The sequence below is a fragment of the Leopardus geoffroyi genome, chromosome B3 (genome assembly GCF_018350155.1).
Source record: "Leopardus geoffroyi isolate Oge1 chromosome B3, O.geoffroyi_Oge1_pat1.0, whole genome shotgun sequence".
Classification (NCBI taxonomy): Eukaryota; Metazoa; Chordata; class Mammalia; order Carnivora; family Felidae; genus Leopardus; species Leopardus geoffroyi.
Genome location: NC_059337.1, coordinates 63,173,347 through 63,191,187, shown reverse-complemented (window position 1 = coordinate 63,191,187; position 17,841 = coordinate 63,173,347). Strand labels below are relative to the sequence as shown.

At 40.8% G+C, this 17,841-nt stretch overlaps 1 protein-coding gene across 7 annotated transcripts in view; it reads left to right on the top strand.

Moving 5' to 3' along the window:
- The window catches only part of EIF2AK4 (eukaryotic translation initiation factor 2 alpha kinase 4), a 97,128-nt gene that overhangs the window by 15,896 nt on the left and 63,391 nt on the right, over positions 1–17,841 (top strand). For 5 of the 7 annotated variants that reach the window (XR_006704765.1, XM_045450065.1, XM_045450066.1 and 2 more), the window contains 6 exons: positions 84–186; positions 6,382–6,534; positions 9,029–9,106; positions 10,266–10,414; positions 13,296–13,411; positions 16,395–16,552. Coding sequence is in view for 6 of the 7 variants with exons in the window: in XM_045450065.1 (XP_045306021.1) it covers positions 84–186; positions 6,382–6,534; positions 9,029–9,106; positions 10,266–10,414; positions 13,296–13,411; positions 16,395–16,552 (757 nt within the window). In the remaining variant the exon portion in view is untranslated. The remainder of the gene's footprint in view (positions 1–83; positions 187–6,381; positions 6,535–9,028; positions 9,107–10,265; positions 10,415–13,295; positions 13,412–16,394; positions 16,553–17,841) is intronic. The other 2 variants (XM_045450068.1, XM_045450069.1) reach the window with 1 other exon arrangement.

The following is a 17,841-nucleotide window of genomic DNA, read 5'->3' as shown; positions in this document are numbered from 1 at the left end:
CCTCAAGGTTGCACTTAGCAAATATTAACGCAAAGAGGCCATACTTTTTTGGCGTAACTCCTTTTTGTCTTTTTCTTTTCCAGAGTCCCCGAAATAGAGTTAAAGAATGCCAAAGGTCTGTCAAATGAGAGTGTTCATTTATTAAAATCCCACCTAGAGAAAGTGGCCAAAAAACATTGTGGAGAGGTAAGATATGTTTAACTGTAAGAGGACGGTAGAAATCTCATCCCGTTCACTAGTGTTCACCTTCCTGCCTTTTCTTTGGCTTAGAGGCTGTTGCATTGCACCCCAAACCCAATTTTGATAAGAATGTTTTGTGTCTTGTTGATAGGTACAAAGAGGAACATTGTTATGTGTATTTTTTTTAATTTATGGTTTTGATTAATGATAATTCATAGAGTATGTATCAATGGTATACTGATGCTTCAGAATTCTGAAAAGCGTCCATGTGACCCTGGCCCTACTGTGTGCACGCTTTGGACCTGGCATCATAACTTGATACTGACTTGAACCTTTACATTGGAAAATGTTTGCAGACAAGTAATTTCTTTTTTTTCCTTTCTTCTTTTGTATGTATTTTGGGGAGAGTGCAAGCAGGGTAGGGGCAGAGAGAGGGGGACAGAGAATTCGGAGCAGGCTCTGCACTGACAGGCTGATAGTAGCCAGCCGATGCGGGGCTCCGACTCATAAATCATGAGATCGTGACCTGAGCTGCAGTCGGACACTCAACCGATTGAGCCACTCCGATGCCCCCAGACAAGTAATTTCTGACCAAACCTTGCCACCTGTCCGTGTTTCATATCAGAAGAGCTCATTGTTTTCCTTCTCGGTGATTAGCGACATACTCCTTCAACGTCCCTTTTGTATCTTAGTATTTCCATTTAGTTACTAACTCTCTTTTAATCCTCCGCACATGAAGATATGCATGAGCTTCCCCTTGGGTGGTAGATCTCTCTGGAGGGCTAGACTAGGTGACTTACTCTGGGTTTCTTAGCCCAGACCAGTTCCCTTCAAGTATCATTTGTCTTTTCCTCGCTTTTGTGTAAAATCACTCATATTCACATGAGCCTAGGCAGCTCATGCTTAAGTATCCCATCCTGTAAAAACTGAGAAGAGTTAAGGAAGGACTTATCCCAGGCCTCTGTGTCTCTTTTGGACTTGTGGTAAAGTGACTGGACTGTTTTCCAGTTATGTTCTATAACACAGCAAGTCACAGCATGACCCGCTCACCCCTCTCCCCCCGCCTGGTACTGTTTCCAAGATGTTCAGTGATTGTTGAGCTACAGAGGTGATTGTAGAACAGCCTGGATAAAAAGCTAGTCCCTAGGAATTATTCCAAAGTTTTCTCTAAATAGTCTGATGTCTAACTGAAAAATAACGCGGAATTATATTGAAAATTCGACTATAGAATCCTCTGGCTTCTTGGATCCGTAATGTGTGATATTTTTTTGAAAATATCTTTGCTTTATGTTTTACAAGACAGTATTATTAATTGTATTCACTGAGCTGTACACTGGATCCCCAGAACTTATTCATTGTATAACCAGAAGTTTGTACCCTTTGACCAACATCGCTTACCTTCTCCCACCCCCAGTCTCTGTTTTTAGGAGTTGGGCTTTTTTGGATTCCACTTATAAGTGAGATCATCCAGTATTTGTCTTTCTCAGTCTGACTTATTTTACTTAGCATAGTGCCCTCAAGGTCCATCTCTGTTGTTACCAACAGCAGGATGTCCTTTCTTGTGGCCACAAAGTGTTCCTGTGTGTGTATATGTGTACCACATCCTTATTCACCCATTGACAGACACGGAGGTTGTTCTCATGACTCGGCTTTTGTGAATAATGCAGCAATAACATGGGAGTGCAGATATCTCTTCAAGATCCTATTTTCATTTCCTTTGGTACCCAGAAGTGGGGTCGTTGGATCATATGGTAGTCTGTTTTTATTTTTTGAGAAAACGATCTCACTGTTTTCCACAGCGGCTGAACCAGTCTCATTCCCATCAACAGTGCACAAGGATTCCCTTTGCTCCACATCACTTGTTATCTCTGATCTTTTTGATGACAGCCATTCTAACAGGTGTGAAGCGATAGCTCATTGTCCTTTTGACTTGCATTTCCCTGATGATTAGTGATGTTGAGCACCTTTTCACGTACCTGTTGGCCTTCTGGATGTCTTCTTTGGAAAAATGTCTCTTCAGATCCTCTGCCCATTTTCTAACTGGATTATTTGGGATTTTGTTGCTGTTGTATGAGTCGCTTTTATATTTTGACTATTAGCTCTATCAGATAGGTGAGGTACAAATATTTCCTCTCATTCCATAAGTTGCCTTTTCATTTTGTTGATGGTTTCCTTTGCTGTGCAAAAGTTTTAGAATTTGATATAGTCCCACTTGTTTATTTTTGCTTCTGATGCCCTTTCTTGGGCTTTCTCTTAAATTACAGTTTTTACTTTGAGATAATTATAGATTCACATGGAGTTTTAAGAAATAATACTAAGATCTCATGTACCCTTTACTCAGTTTCAGAGATGTTATGTAAGTGGAATCATACAGTATGTATTCTTCGATACTGACTTTCCTTTTTTTTTTTTTTTTTAAAGTTTATTTATTTTTGAGAGAGAGACTGGGAGTTGGGAGGAGCAGAGAGAGACGCAATCCCAAGCAGTCTCCCATGATGTCAGCACAGAGCCCGAACCGGGCCTCAGTCCCATGAACCATAAGATCATGACCTGAGCTGAAGCCAAAAGTGGTTGCTTAATCCACTGAGCCACCCAGGTGCCCCTTGGCTTTCTTTTCCCTGAGCATAATTCTCTAGCATATCCAGATTGTTGCATGTATCAGTAGTTATTACTTCTTATTACTAAGTAGTATTCCATGGTATAGATATACCACTGTTGATTTAGCCATCCACCAGGTGAAAGACATTTGAGTTGTTTCTAGTTTTTGGCTATTAAAAAATGAAGCTGTTGAGTGATTCATATATAGGATTTTTTTTTAACATTTATTTTTGAGAGAGAGAGAGAGAGAGCGTGTGCATAAGCAGGGGAGGGGCGGAGAGAGGGAGACACAGAATCCGAAGCAAGCTCCAGACTTCCAGCTATCAGCACAGCATGGGGCTTGAACCCACAAACTGTGAGATCATGACCTGAGCCGAAGTCAGATGCTTAACCGACTGAGCCACCCAGATGCCCCTATAGGGCTTTTTTTTAATGTTTATTTATTTATTGTATTTTTTTATTAAAAAAAATTTTTTTATTACGTTTCTTTATTTTTGAGAGGCAGAGAGAGAGAGAGACAGCATGAGTGGGGGAGGGGCAGAGAGAGAAGGAGACACAGAATCCAAAGCAGGCTCTAGGCTTTGAACTGTCAGCCCAGAGCCCGACGTGGGGCTCGAACCCACAAACTGTGAGATCATGATCTGAGCCGAAGTCGGACTCTCAACCCACTGAGCCACCCAGGCGCCCCTTATGTTTATTTATTTTTGGGAGATAGCACACATGAGCTGGAAAGGCACAGAGAGAGGGGGACAGAGGATCCAAAGTGGGCTCTGTGTTGACAGCAGACAGCCCGGGGCGGGGGGCGGGGGGCGGCGGGCCTGAACTCACAAACCGTGAGATCGTGACCTGAGCTGAAGTTGGATGCCTTACTTACCCGACTGAGGTACCCAGATGCCCCTCATTAAAAAATTTATGTTTTTATGTAAATATAAATTTTCATTTCTCTAGAATAAGTGCCCAGGAGTGCATTTGTGGGTATATGTTAGTGGCATGTTCAATTTTGTAAGCACCTGCCAAACTTTTCCAGATTGGCTCTAGCACTTTACATCCCACCACCAATGTGTGAGTGATCCCGTTTCTCCACATCCTTGCCAGCATTTGATGTTGTCGTTTAAAAAAAAAAAAAAAGTTTGTGTTTATTTTAAGAGAGAGAATGTTCTAATGCACACAAGCAGGGGAGAGGGAGAGGGAGAGAGAATTCCAAACAGGCTCCGCACTGTGAGCACAGAGCCCGACCCAGGGCTTGTTCTCAGAATCCATGAGATCATGAAGTGAGCTGAAATCAAGAGTCGGATGCTTAACCGACTGAGCCACTCAGGTGCTCCAGTGTTGTCATATATTTTATTTCAGTTGTATTCTAATAGATGTTATGATGGTTAATTTGGTGAACTTGGCTAGACTATGGTACCCAGATATTTGGACAAACGTTGTTCTAGGTGTTTCTTTGAAGGTATGTTTTTAGATGAGGTTAACATTTAAATTAGTAGAGTTTGAGTTAAGCAGATCACCCTCCATAATGTGTGGGCCTCATCCAGTCCCTTGAGGGCTTTGACAGAAAAAGACTGGCTTCCCTGGAAGCGGAGGGAGTGGCCAGAGGGCTGTCAGACCACAACTGCCACAGCAGCTCTTTGCTGGGTCTCCAGCCTGCTGGTCTATCCCACAGATTTTCAACTTTCCAGCCTCTGTAATTGCATGAGTCAATTCCTTAAAATCAGTCCCTCTCTCTGTACATGCACACACACACACACCCCTACCTTATCCTATTGGTTCTATTTCTCTGGAGCACCCTGGCTAATACAGATAGGTGTTGTGAGGTGATGGTGGGGTGGCTGGTATAAATAAGGAGAGGATTCTGATGACGTCACATTTGAGCAGAGTGCTGAGAGAAGCAAGACAATCGGCCATATAGGTACAGAGGGAGAGAGGGACAGGAGCCACTGTGGAAAGCAGTTATTTTCATCTAGTCCTATATATCGTATCTGATGTGTTTGTACAGAAAATGCTACTAAATTAAATCGATTGGCAAAAGAAAACCCCTACACCGCTTGACTCTTCCCTCCTTTCTGGTGTGGAATTGGTTTCTCATTGACATCACAGAAACTGCCTACTTTCCCCAACTTTTCTTAAAAGAGCTTGTCTTTGAAGAATTTGGATCCTACTTAGACTCTAGACTTAACTATAAAGTGAAGCATATCCAGTGAATGCCGCAGCTTCTGCTATAATCAGAAAATACATTGGGGTGCCTGGGTGGCTCAGTCGGTAAAGTGTCAGACTTCAGCTCAGGTCATGATCTCACAGTCTGTGGGTTTGAGCCCCTCATCAGGCTCTGTGCTGACAGCTGAGAGCATGGGGACTGCTTCAGATTCTGTGTCTCCCTCTCTCACTGCCCCTCCCCCACTTGCACTCTATCTCCTTCTCTCAAAAATAAATAAATACTAAAAAAATTAAAAAAAAAACAAAACATTAACTTCCTCCAACCAGAGCTGTGGTGTCTTTGTATTTGCTCCTCAAGAGGAAGGTAAGTGACCGCCAAATGAACTGACTGTATTCTTGTATACAGTGACTTTTATTACTAATTATCACCCTCTCAAGTCCCTTTAGAAATAAGAATTTTTAGGGGCGCCTGGGTGGCTCAGTCGGTTAAGCGTCTGACTTCAGCTCACGTCATGATCTCGCGGTCCGTGAGTTCGAGCTCCACGTCGAGCCTGTTTCGGATTCTGTGTCTCCCTCTCTCTCTGACCCTCCCCCATTCATGCTCTGTGTCTCTCTGTCTCAAAAATAAATAAACGTTAAAAAAAAAAAAAAGACTTTTTAAACTGCCTTATTGTAATTGAGGAAAAAGAAAATTCTCAGTGGCGGTCCTCATCTGCAGAAGGAGCTTGGCATTCTTGACTTCGTTGGGGTGGGGGTTGGAGTGGTCACTTTGGGGTCCCAGAGACCCTTGTCCTATGAGCTTACCAACCTTAGATGTGATTTATGACTCCTAGAGGTGCGGGAAAGTGGCTCCTGTGCTCACATAAAGAATGTCTGAGAGGGGGCATTTTTCCTTCTGGTCCTATCCATGAGTGCTGCCCTAAGTAGGAATGAAATTCTTTCTTAGTATGGATCAGCCTCCTACTGACCTGTTACTAGTAGGGAGAGAGTGAGGCCTCGAAGTATTTGCCTCTGTACCCCAAAGAATGTTTTCAGTACACTGTGTGGACAGATGAAGGCTTTTAAGCTGGCGATGATTTTTCAGCTATCTTTATCTAGACAGGTTTTCTAGTTGGGAAGGTACTTTATTTTTGTGCAGTGTTAATAAATACTTTTATCAGATTTGTTTGTACAGAAAAATATTTTTGTCAGATTTATTATACAGAAAATGCCAATAAAGTAAAAAAGGACTGTAAAAGAAAAGTGAAGTTTTTTGTCTGGTGAGCCCCAAAAAAGCTCTCTCCTGCCATGATTGCATCGTATATACCTAATTCAGAACGTGGCATGGCAAAGTGAGTGTCACCATTGTAAGCGGGCCTCTGATAGCCTGCCTGACTTTCTGTAGTCTCCTTTGGGCCCTGTCTTCCGGTCATTTTACCATTTGTGGTTGATTTTCATCTGCATGTTTAGGTGATGATATTTGAACTGGCCGACCACGTGCAGTCCTTTCTCAGCGAACATAACAAGCCCCCTCCCAAGTCTTTCCATGAAGAAATGCTGGAAAGACGGGCTCAGGAGGAACAGCGGAGGCTGTTGGAGGCCAAGCAGAAAGTGGAGCAGGAGGTGAGACCATTGTCCCTACTGGCGGCCGAGCCCAGAACACCGTGAGCTCCTCTGGGTTCTTTTTCTGTCTCTGCCTACACACTTACCTTTATTTAAGTTTTGCTCAGCATTTGATTCAAGAACCTTAGATTCGCATGAGAAGAGGCCCAAAGAGTAACTGAGAAATATTATGAGTGGTTTTCTCCATATATATATATATATGTATATGTATATGTATTTATGTATTTCTTCCCAATATATTAATGCTGCTCCTAGAACCCTCAGTCTAGTCCAGATCTTTAAAGAGAAGAGAAGAAGGTTTGTTTAACCAAACTTCTTTTATTTATGGTCTTTCTGAACTTGTTAACCTGCGCACAAATTCACTGAGGGGTTTTTTTTTTTTTTAAGTTATTTATTTATTTTGAGAGAGAGAGAATCCCAAGCAGGTGTTGCACCACCAGTGTGGAGCCCATTGGAGGGGCTCGAACTCACAAACCTGGAGATCATGACCTGAGCTGAAGTTGATGCTTAACCGATTGAGCCACCCAGGCGCCCTAGGAATTTACTGAGTTTTACTGAATTTTCTTCTTCCTTCTGTGGAACAAGTATCCCCTACCCAAATGAGTACCAAAGCCAGAGATGGAATTTTTTTTTATGTTCACTAACCATTTGTATTTTTTTCTTTAATCTGTTTGCACAAGTGTGTACACTCCTGTGTTATTTTTAAAATCCTTTCACCAAAGAAAATAATACGTATCTAAGTTTCCTCCTTGATTTTTAACTTAGTGTTTTTTGTTTTTTTTTCTATTTAGTCTTTTAATCAACTTACCTAGAACCCATTTTGGTGTGGGTTATAAAAATGAGCGTCCTAAGTTTTTTTTTTTCTCCATTTTTTTTTCTTAGTTGATTTGTATTATTTCCTTTAAAGTGTACTTTAACTCTTTCTGTATACTAAGTTCTATTTGTGAATTATCTATTTTGTTCAGTTTTTTTTCCTGGACTCCTTACCAGACTCTGAATTACTGTATCTTTTATAATAATTTAATATCTGAAAAGGCACATCCTCCTCTCTTCATCTTCCATTATTTATGCTTTTCTTTCTTCCTCAGCCATTCTTACCCACTTATCCTTACAGGTGAACTGCAGGATTGTTCTCTCAAAATCAAAACAAACTCTCTGCACTAGACTTATATATTCATTTAGGAAGAATTGACGTCTTGACAATATTCAGACTTCCTATCCAGGAATGTTCTTCTCCATTTATTTTTATCTCTTGGTGAGGCTTTCTAGTTTTCTTCCTGTAGATGTTACTATGTAACTATTTCTTTTTTTTTTAATGTTTGTTTATTTTGGGGAGAGAGAGAGGAGGAGTGCGAGTGGGGGAGGGGCAGAGAGAGGGGGAGACACAGAATCCAAAGCAGGCTCCGGGCTCTGAGCTGTCAGCACAGAGCCTGATGCGGGGCTCGAACCCATGAACTGCGAGATCATGACGTGAGCTGAAGTCAGATGCTTAACTGACTGAGCCACCCAGGCACCCCTAGTATTACTATTTCTTGCAGTTATTTCTAGGGTTTTGTTATTCCGCTTTTCTTAGGTTCTTACTGCTGGTTTTGGGGTTTTTTCCCCCCCTTCATTTTGTTCATCCTGTGCTTATAAGTTAACACCTGTCTCTTTGTGGGCCCTATTCGTTTACTTCTATTTTTTTTATTTTAGAAAGAGGGAGCGCATGAGCAGGTGAGATAGGCGGAGGGAGAGAGAGAGAATCTTTTTAATGTTTGTTTATTTCTGAGAAGAGAGCACAAGCAGGGAAGGGGCAGAAAGTGAGGAGGACAGAGGATCTGAAGAGAGCTCTATGCTGACAGCAGCAAGCCCCACGTGGGGCTTGAACTCACTACACCTGGAATTTAGGGGACTCAAAAACGCACTATTTTTCTCAACCTTAATTCAGATCCACTTGAACAACAGATATAGGAGTTAAATGGATGGAGACCCAAATACCGCCTTGAATACTGAGCAAACTAGAGAATGCAGCTTAAGGTCTATAGCATGTGGGGGTGGTGCCCGGGTCATTGCCATTCCTGGTCAAGGCCCTGAAGACAGCTCAGCCCACCTCCACCACGTTGGCCCTACACCCCTGTGGCAGAGGGCAGACAGACGCAAATGCGTGTTCTCATAGACAGGCAGACTTCAAAGAGGAGGGAATAGGTCAAGGTGGGGAGAAGTGCGAGGCCAAGGGTGATGCTGTCGTGAAAGTCTTTCTACATGGAAACATGAAGAGTGGGGAGTCACTGCCCCTCCCCCTGGTCTTGAAACCTTACTAAATGGGAACAACCACTGCAGAGGACCTGCTACAACCGGCCTAACTATAGTTTGCTGTCAGGTTCTGTATATTCAGGCCTTTTAGGAAAGGAGGGCGTGAATTACAGAAATGTAAAAGGTTTTTTTGTGGTTGTAGGATTTATATATTGTCTGGGTTTCAGAGATTGGCATTTGATGGCAGTATGTTTTATTTCAGCAACGTGAAATCCTTCATGAGATTCAGAGGAGGGAAGAAGAGAGAAAAGAGAGAAAAAGGAAAGAAATGGCTAAGCAGGTACTGTATCAGTTGTATCATACTAAAATATTTTGCATTTTGCTAAACATGAAATGTTATTTCCCTTGATGATGTTTTCCTCTCCAATGTTAGTAATAGTAGTAAAGCTGAAAATGAAGCACTAAAAAAAAATCCCCTAAGTGGTATTCATTGCGTATTTTAGATTCCCCGAAAGAGGAAGCAAAACTTAGAGTTGTGTGTTATCTGTAGATGACACAGTCTGATGGAATCACAGTACTTTATCAGATGAGTCCAGGGAGAGCAGAGATCGAAGCTTTGATATTAACCCAGACTGGAATTCCGTTTCTTTTTTAAAAATTGTTAATCAGTACTTGGAAAATACAACGAATGGAAGTCATATCGTTCTGCTGGAGATTTCATTCATTGATGGAAGAGAAGGATCCCCCAGGGCAGGTTTAAAAAGCAGTGGTGGAAGAGGAAAAAGCCTTTTTTCCTATATTTTTCCTGACTGCAACTTGGTCAAAAAACCAGTTACACACATTTGGAGAAATCCAGAGACAATTTTACTTGTTCTGCTTTGTAGAGTTATGGCATTTAACTTAAGGGCAACTATGGAGGGTGTTGAGAGGAGGCACTGATGTACGAATAAGGAGCACCTGGCTTAAAGCTTTGGCATTTTTACTGCCGGCCCTGTGACCTTGACAGGTGACACTAAATGTGACTCATTTTCCTCATCACTTAAAATGGGGCTGATGATGCCTCCCTTCCTTCTCATGTAGTTATTCCCACAGATAAGTGTCGTCTGTGAAAATACAGAGCCGTACACGAATGTAAGATGATGGGACTGTTTCCTCCAGCTCTCTCTTGCTCTGATCCACCTGCCCACCAGCATTCTCTTTGACTGTCTTCTTCTCTTTACCCCCTCTTGCTTTTCTCTCTAAATTTTCATGCATCTTCTGAGATGTTAAGCATTTTCATTTATAAAATTCACATTCTCTTGAAACTGTTAACCCTGGCCTTCAGTTCTTGAACTAGTATATATCTGGATGTTAAATTTTTAAAAGTTCAATTTTATTCCACTGGAAAGCATTCAGCTTAAATAAAATTTTCACTCTCTGCTGAATTAATGATTATGTACCGTGATTGTCTCTTATTTATGACTTGTATCTAAAGTAGGTTTTACTTTTCTGTTTTCTAGGAGCGTTTAGAAATTGCTAACTTATCAAACCAAGATCAAAATTCTAGGAAAGACCTAGGAGGACACGGAACAGCTGCCAGTCTACATGGAGGCCTTCCCGACTTCATAGGAAATGGCAAACATCGGACCAACTCCTCTGGAAGGTCTAAGTAAGTCCTTACGATTTCTGATCTAGAAGGAGAAAGTTGTAGAAGAAATAAGATAACTTGGAGTGCCATGTGATGGAATTTTCAGATCACGGTTTCAGTAACTCTTTCAAAGCCTATAAATATATATATATGGTTTTTTTTAGGTTTTTTTTTTCAATTTATTTTGAGAGAGAGAGAGTAAGTGGGACAGGGACAGAGAGAGAGAATCCCAAGGAGGCTCCGTGCTATCGGTGCAGAGCCCAACGTGGGGCTCAAACTCGGAACGTGAGCTCAAGACCTGAGCTGAAACCAAGAGTTGGATGCTTACCGACTGAGCCATCCAGGCACCCCTTTGCTACTTGGCTTTTTTTTTTTTTTTTTTTTTTTTTAAAATCCTCTTTCCTTCTTTTTTCAGGTGTCAAGGTCCAGACACCTAATTTAGTCTTCTAAAATTGATTTATCTCTAACTCTTTTATAAGATGTAGTTAATAACATTTGGCAGTTTTGTTTAAAATACCTGTTATTTTTACGTACTGCCACAGCTACTTGGAAAAATTGGTAACATGGGTGAAGTTCCTAATGATACTGCAACCCCCTGTGAACATTCCATAATCTAGAATAGATCCTCCTCTATGAGACCAGTGTTACTGCTTCTAAATTCCATTTGTTTGCATTGGGATGGGTATTTCTGATGGAGTTCAGAAGCTGCTTTACTTATGAATGAATTCAGTTCCTAAAGGTTGTTCTAAAACTCAATTCTGGACGAGTCCAAAATAGACAATATGAGCACTCAATATATATACATCTTTTGGGTGAAAACGGGAAACATCAATGACACTGGATTTTGCCTTTTTATCCCTTCGAACTTTGTGTGATTTTTATCTTTCAGAATTGTTACTGCTGTTAAACAGCCTATTCTGTTTGTACCACATTTATTGTTTTCTTGATACTTTTCACTTTTAAAATTCTATTTTTCTTTCAATCCTCATGATACATCTTGTCTTACTAACACTCTTAACATTCTCATTGTATTTGTACTTAACAGTCATGATGTAAAACACCTTTAAACCAACCATTTACACACTGTAAGCAACTTAAAAGGTGACATGGTCTAAAATGTCTGTTAGCACCATCTGTTGGAGGGAGCTGAGCAAATGTAGAGGTGCTTCTAGATAATTTATGTTAATAAGCCTACCATATCATTTTAAACCTTTGCTTTTACATTTTTCTCCATAAATTTCAGTGTGCCCTTGGTTGCACAAAGAACTTCAGAAGTAGAAATTTAAACAGAACTCCAGTGTATCAGCCGTTCCCTAGCGTTTGGAATATGTAGACACGTGTGATATGAGAGACTCAAATCTTAATGGGTCTTGTCAACAATGTGGGAGGGGCTCGGGGTAGGGGAAGACAGGTAGGTTGGAGGTGGAGAATCTAGTTAATAAAGGAGTATATCATGTATCCAGGAGAACGTTGGTGGTGACCTGAACAGGGCAGGAGAATTGGAGACGAGAGGGTGGTACTCGGGGATCAACTACACATGAAAGATCTAGGGGCTCAGGGAGGCTCACATGTTTCTGACTAGAGACGGAATGTATGACTGTGCCACCAACCAAAATAAAAGAGCAAAGGGGAAAAACCTGATTGAGAGTGGGTAGGAGAGTGATGGCGGTTTTATTGACATTGCAGTAGCCTGAGGAGTAAAGAGAAGACACAGACAGCCAAGTGTAGAAGTTTGAAAGGGAAGAATAAGAGGAGGTGGGAGCAAGGTTGAGGAAGGGGAATGTGGACCTTGGAGAGAGCTATAGCCTGAGGGGAAGGAGCCTAGACGGAGGGGCAGATTGAACATATAGGAGAGAGGGACTAGCTGCTGGACCAAGATCTCAGAGAGACTCTAGGGAATGGAACTGAGGAACAGGGTCCTTAAAGTCTGGGAAAAAGAAAGAACAGTGCAGATGCCAAGAAACATTATCAGTGGAATGATAGAGTGGGCTTCACTGCCCATTGCTTCATGTTCTCGGTGAAAGTTTAAGTCAAGATCATGCTCATTGCTTTGAATGAGAGGGTTGCTTTCTAGAGATCTGTCCTTGTGCCCCATCAAAGCATTTCATACAGGGGTCCAATCCTGACCGTCTCTCCGTGGTCTCTTTACTGCATCGTCTACCAGTTTATTCATTTTTGTTTATATTTCCCGATTACTATTTTTGCATTATAATCTAGCTTCCCAGCTATTGCTCCTTGCTCAGAAAAAAAGCAGGGAAAGGGAAAGAAGGGAGGAGGTGGTGGGCTTTGAACGTTTTGGAGAAGTCATAAAGGGGATTGGCTGAGCATATCTATGAAAGACAAGTGAGACAATGAATGAGAGCATGCAATGGTTGGGGACCCAACTGGAACTAGGAATTTGTAATGCTCCAAACCCCCCATTTGCAGCTTTTTCCAGTTGTGCAGGTGCATGGGAATGCGGAGATGTGAGATCAATGTGGGACTGAGCTAAATCATTGCTGTAGAAGTTCTGTGATGATGGAAATGTACCCTGTCAGTGCTGTCCAGTATGGTAGCCACTAGTCACTTGTGGCTAGTGAGTACTAAAATTTGGCTATTGCAGTTGAAGAACTGAATTTTTAATTTCATTTTAATTAAATCTAAATAGCCACTTGTGGCTAGTGGCTACCATATGGGACAGCACAGATCCAGAGTTAGGGGTTTGTAGAGTTCATATGGAGAAGACCTCAATGGAGTGGGGGTGAGAGTTGAACAACATTCCCATTAGCACTTCACCTCAATTCCTAGTAGAGATAGATGCTAGACATTGAATGGGCTAGCAAACAGGAGAAAATGGAAGTGCAAGGATTTCCTGTGTTAATCTTAAATTGAAAGAAATCATTGTCCACATTTATTTTTTAAGGCGAGAACGTCAGTATTCTATATGTAGTAGTGAAGATTCTCCTGGCTCTTGCGAAGTCCTGTATTTCTCTATGGGTAGTCCTGATCAGCTCATGGTTTACAAAGGGAAATGCACTGGTGAGTAAACTTGCTAACTTCATTTCAGTTATTCTAACTACAAAAGTTAACCATGAAAGAACAGAGTGTATTGGACTCTGTGGTCTAAACCAGTGTGGTCCAGGGAAATCTATTAAGACCATAAGTCATTCTTGTTCCCATTACCTAATGACCAAAATGAGAAAGCACTCAGGTTTCCTCTTCTGTAACATGGAAACAAAAAACTTAAGCTCTTAGAAATATTGTTAGATTAGAGATAATTTAAAATTTGTCATTTTTATAATCAGTCAAGCTTTTTGAAACCAAAACGGGTGTAATATGAATCAGTAGAATTTTGTATCTTGCACATCTATTGCTGATAAAATATGTGTAACAAAATGAGTTCTAATACCTGTAATCTTTCATAAACCAAGTCTGATTTTTTAGTTGATATCCATCTAAATAGCACTTTTCTCTTGGCATGTTGTATCTAACCAGGAAAAGCACTTCATTTTCTGTGTTTTATTTAGCATTTTTGCCTACTGGTGGGTATTTGGGGTGAAGCTGGTTCAGCAATTCATGATTTGAATTGTTTATATTAAAATCACACTTTCATTATCTACTTTTTTGCCCTAAATATAAATCTTTTATCAGCCATACAGATACAGCCACTACTTGGTGTAGGGATCACTTGCATATAGTGAATCTGACAATGTAATTTTTAGTCTCATAAATATTCTTTACCAAAGCTAACCAAAGCTAACAGCCAAATTTTCAAAATGGAGTTTACTTTCTTTTGGTGTCTTTTTCCCTTTAAGGAGATACAGATAAGCGTGGTAGTTGCCAGGGAGCAAGCAGCAGATAGAAGGAGAGGACACCAGATATCCGAATAGTCTATGAACTGAACTGGAAACTTAACCTTGGCTGACGGAATGCAGCCTGAACCGCACAGGACTGTGTGGACGCCGACTGTGCCATATGCACACTAAGCAACCATTTGGTGAGGTTCACGACCTTGGACCTGAGACGTCCTTGACTCAGAGGCATTTCAGATTCCCAAACTGGCAACATAAAACACTGCTTTCAATAATCTGGGGAAATCAGGAAGGCAAATTAACCCAGTTGCTTATTATTACCTTAGCTCAGTCTCATTGGTACTCATTAGACCAGTTTACCTTAGTTAATACCCTCATTAGGAGACACATTTGCAATCGGAACATTTTTTTATAAAACCGTTGCATAAATTATTTTGCTTTCCACAACAGGTCTAATTTTTAAAATATGTCCTGATTTTCTACGAAATGTTTTTATAAAAGATGAACTCATTGGCAGTTGTTTTTCAACTTAAAGCTGTTAGAGTCAGACAGCTGACGGATAAAGCGCTTTAGACACCGTCTGTAAAAATGACCATTAACACATAATAGAGTCTCAGTCGGAATTCTGCTGGTAACCTCTTTACCTTCAGCCTCATGGCAGTGTGTTCTTGTGTCTCTTATTACCCCCATCACAAAAAAGTGACAAGAGGAGGGTGGTGATGACAAAATTATAATCCAAAAAACCACGAGCTCTAAGCAGCAATTATGAGATACCGACCTGGTTCCAGTTCAGGAGACAAATATTGCAAGACAGTGTACCGTGTAATGCACACATCTAATTAGGCTTTGGGTAAATAACATCACATTCCATGCCATAAACATTTTAATATGCGTTTTCCAACATGTGCTGCTCAGGCCCCACGTTGCACGGGTTGCTTCCTTTGGTTGACAAATTCTCAAACATCAAGGGTTTTTTTTCCTCTCAGGCTAAGAATGTCAGGAATTATTTATAACTAGCATAACCAATCATTTTAATTAAAATGTCTTAAATTGCCAGCATTTCTATGAGATAAAAACTGCCTCTCAGGTAAAAAGTCTAGGGGAGCTAGTTCACTTTTGCTAAGACCACTTTGTCTTGTACATCCAGGTTACTTTTCATTTTTTAAGTGGAAAAAATAATTACCATTATTTCTTTGAAACCCTTTTTTTCATTAAAAGACAGTGTAGCATCATGGAAAGATATTTAGATACTACGAGAAAAAGGCAAAATAATGTATATCATTAGTTCTCAACTGAGGGCAGTTTTGTCCCCTGGGGGACATTTGGTGCTGTCTGGACATATTTTTGATGGTTAAGACTAGGGTAGGGATGCTATTGGCATCTAGTGGGTAGAGGCCAGGGATACTGCTTAACATCTTACAGTGCACAAGACAGCCTTTGGCGACAAAAGATCTTAGTACAAAATGTCCATAGTGTCAAGGGTGAGAAACCCTGTTACATATGCTATGATTTGGTAAATTAGAAAAAGAATAGAGGGAACAGGAAGAGAAATAAAATGGTGATATTATAGGTGATCCCTTTCTCCATTTCCAATTTTTTCTGGTAATTTTCAAGGCACAAGTGGAAACGATATGCAGATCACTAAATAAGTGTGTCTGTCTTTCTGACTTCAAATTTAAACCGTCATTTCTTGTTCCTTCCCTCAAAACCATTGGCCAGTTTGTATTTGCTGACCATATTCAAATTTTATAGTAAGAAGATCATTGATGTCTTAAAATTTCCAAATTATTAAAACTTATTTTTACTGTGCACACTAATCTACATCAACGGAGTTATCTTGATAGAGTGTTCCTATTTCCAGATTCCTTCCATCATATTAGTAGCTATCGCCTTAGTAGGCATAGTCATCAGAAGTGAAACGGTTATAAAAGTAACATGCTGAATAACGGCTAGTAGAGGAAAACACTGATCTGCTACTAAATCTCGTTTATTTTCCTTTTATAAAAATTAATATTTAAGGATTCAGAGTCTGTTGTTACATATTACAAATTTGGTTACAGAAGAGCATGTATTCCATGAAGTCATATTTTTTATAGTTAGCACATGGTATATCCACTGTTGAATGAATAAATGAAGATATATCCCCTCTTTCTTTACCCCTACAGAAATTATACCTATGAGATTTCATTATATTTTCTTTCAATGTGCAGGCAGTGATGAGCAGCTTGGAAAATTAGTTTACAATGCTTTGGAAACGGCCACTGGCAACTTTGTCTTGTTGTATGAATGGGTCCTTCAGTGGCAGAAAAAAATGGGTCCGTTCCTTACCAGTCAAGAGAAGGAGAAGATTGATAAGTGCAAAAAGCAGGTGGGCATCTCAGGTGGCCCTTGAGCAGAGGCCTCACCCTGAAATGAGGAGGTGACAGAACAAAAGAGCGGTGTGTTTGATTGGCTAGCAAAGATGACAGAATGGCCATGAGATCTGTTTAACCAGAGGGGATGGTGGGGGACCCGCCCCCCTTCCAGAGTTTCCTCAGCCCCTTGTTGACTCTGGCACAACTCTCACAGTGTGGTCACGACTTCGAGGCTGTTTTCTGCACCTCCGTTGTCAGCCTCTTTTATGGTATTAATAGCCATCTCCAAAGAAAAAGAAACCCGTATTTATGATAGAAAAACTGGAAGGAAATACACTGAAATCATAATGGTTGTCTTTGGGTGGTGACCATCTAGATAATTTGTGGGTGTCTCTCTTTTGTGTTAGTACTTATTAAAGTGTTGACACTGAATCCTTATAATCAAGAAAGGTGGGTGTTGTTTTTTTTTTTTTGTTTTGTCTCTTTTTTTAACGTTTATTTATTTTGAGAGAGAGGGAGAGACAGAGAGAATCCCAAGCAGGCTCCACCCTGTCAGCGCAGAGCCCCATGCATGGTTTAATCTGACGAACCATGAAATCGTGACCTGAGCTGAAATCAGGAGTTGGATGCTTAACTGACGAAGCTACCCAGGCACCCCATTTTTTTTTATTTTTTGTTTTTTATGTTTTTTTTTAAATGTTTATTGGTTTTGAGAGAGGGAGAGAGAGAACCCCAAGCAGGCTCCATGCTTAGCGTGGAGCCTGTCGTGGGGCTCACTCTCACGACCTTGAGATCATGACAGGTGCTGAAATCAAGAGTCAGACATTCATCCTACTGAGCCACACAGGCGTCCCTGCCCCCATTGTTATTTATTTTTTTTTTTTTAAGATTTTTAAAATTCTTTTTAAGCAATCTTTATACCCAACATGGGACTCCATTGACCGAGCTTGCCAGGCACCACAATCAGGAAAGGTTTTTTTTTTTTTTAATTTTTTTTTTTTTAACGTTTACTTATTTTTGAGACAGAGAGCATGAACGGGGGGAGGGTCAGAGAGAGGGAGACACAAAATCTGAAACAGGCTCCAGGCTCTGAGCTGCCAGCACAGAGCCCGACGCGGGGCTCGAACTCACGGACCGTGAGATCATGACCTGAGCCGAAGTCGGCCGCTTAACCGACTGAGCCACCCAGGCACCCCAGGAAAGGTTTTTTAAAATAATTAGTGTTTCTTTTTTTTTCTGCTGGCCTTATGGCAAAATAAATTGCTTTTAAGAGCTGTTCACCAATGTTAGGGGTGCCCGGGTG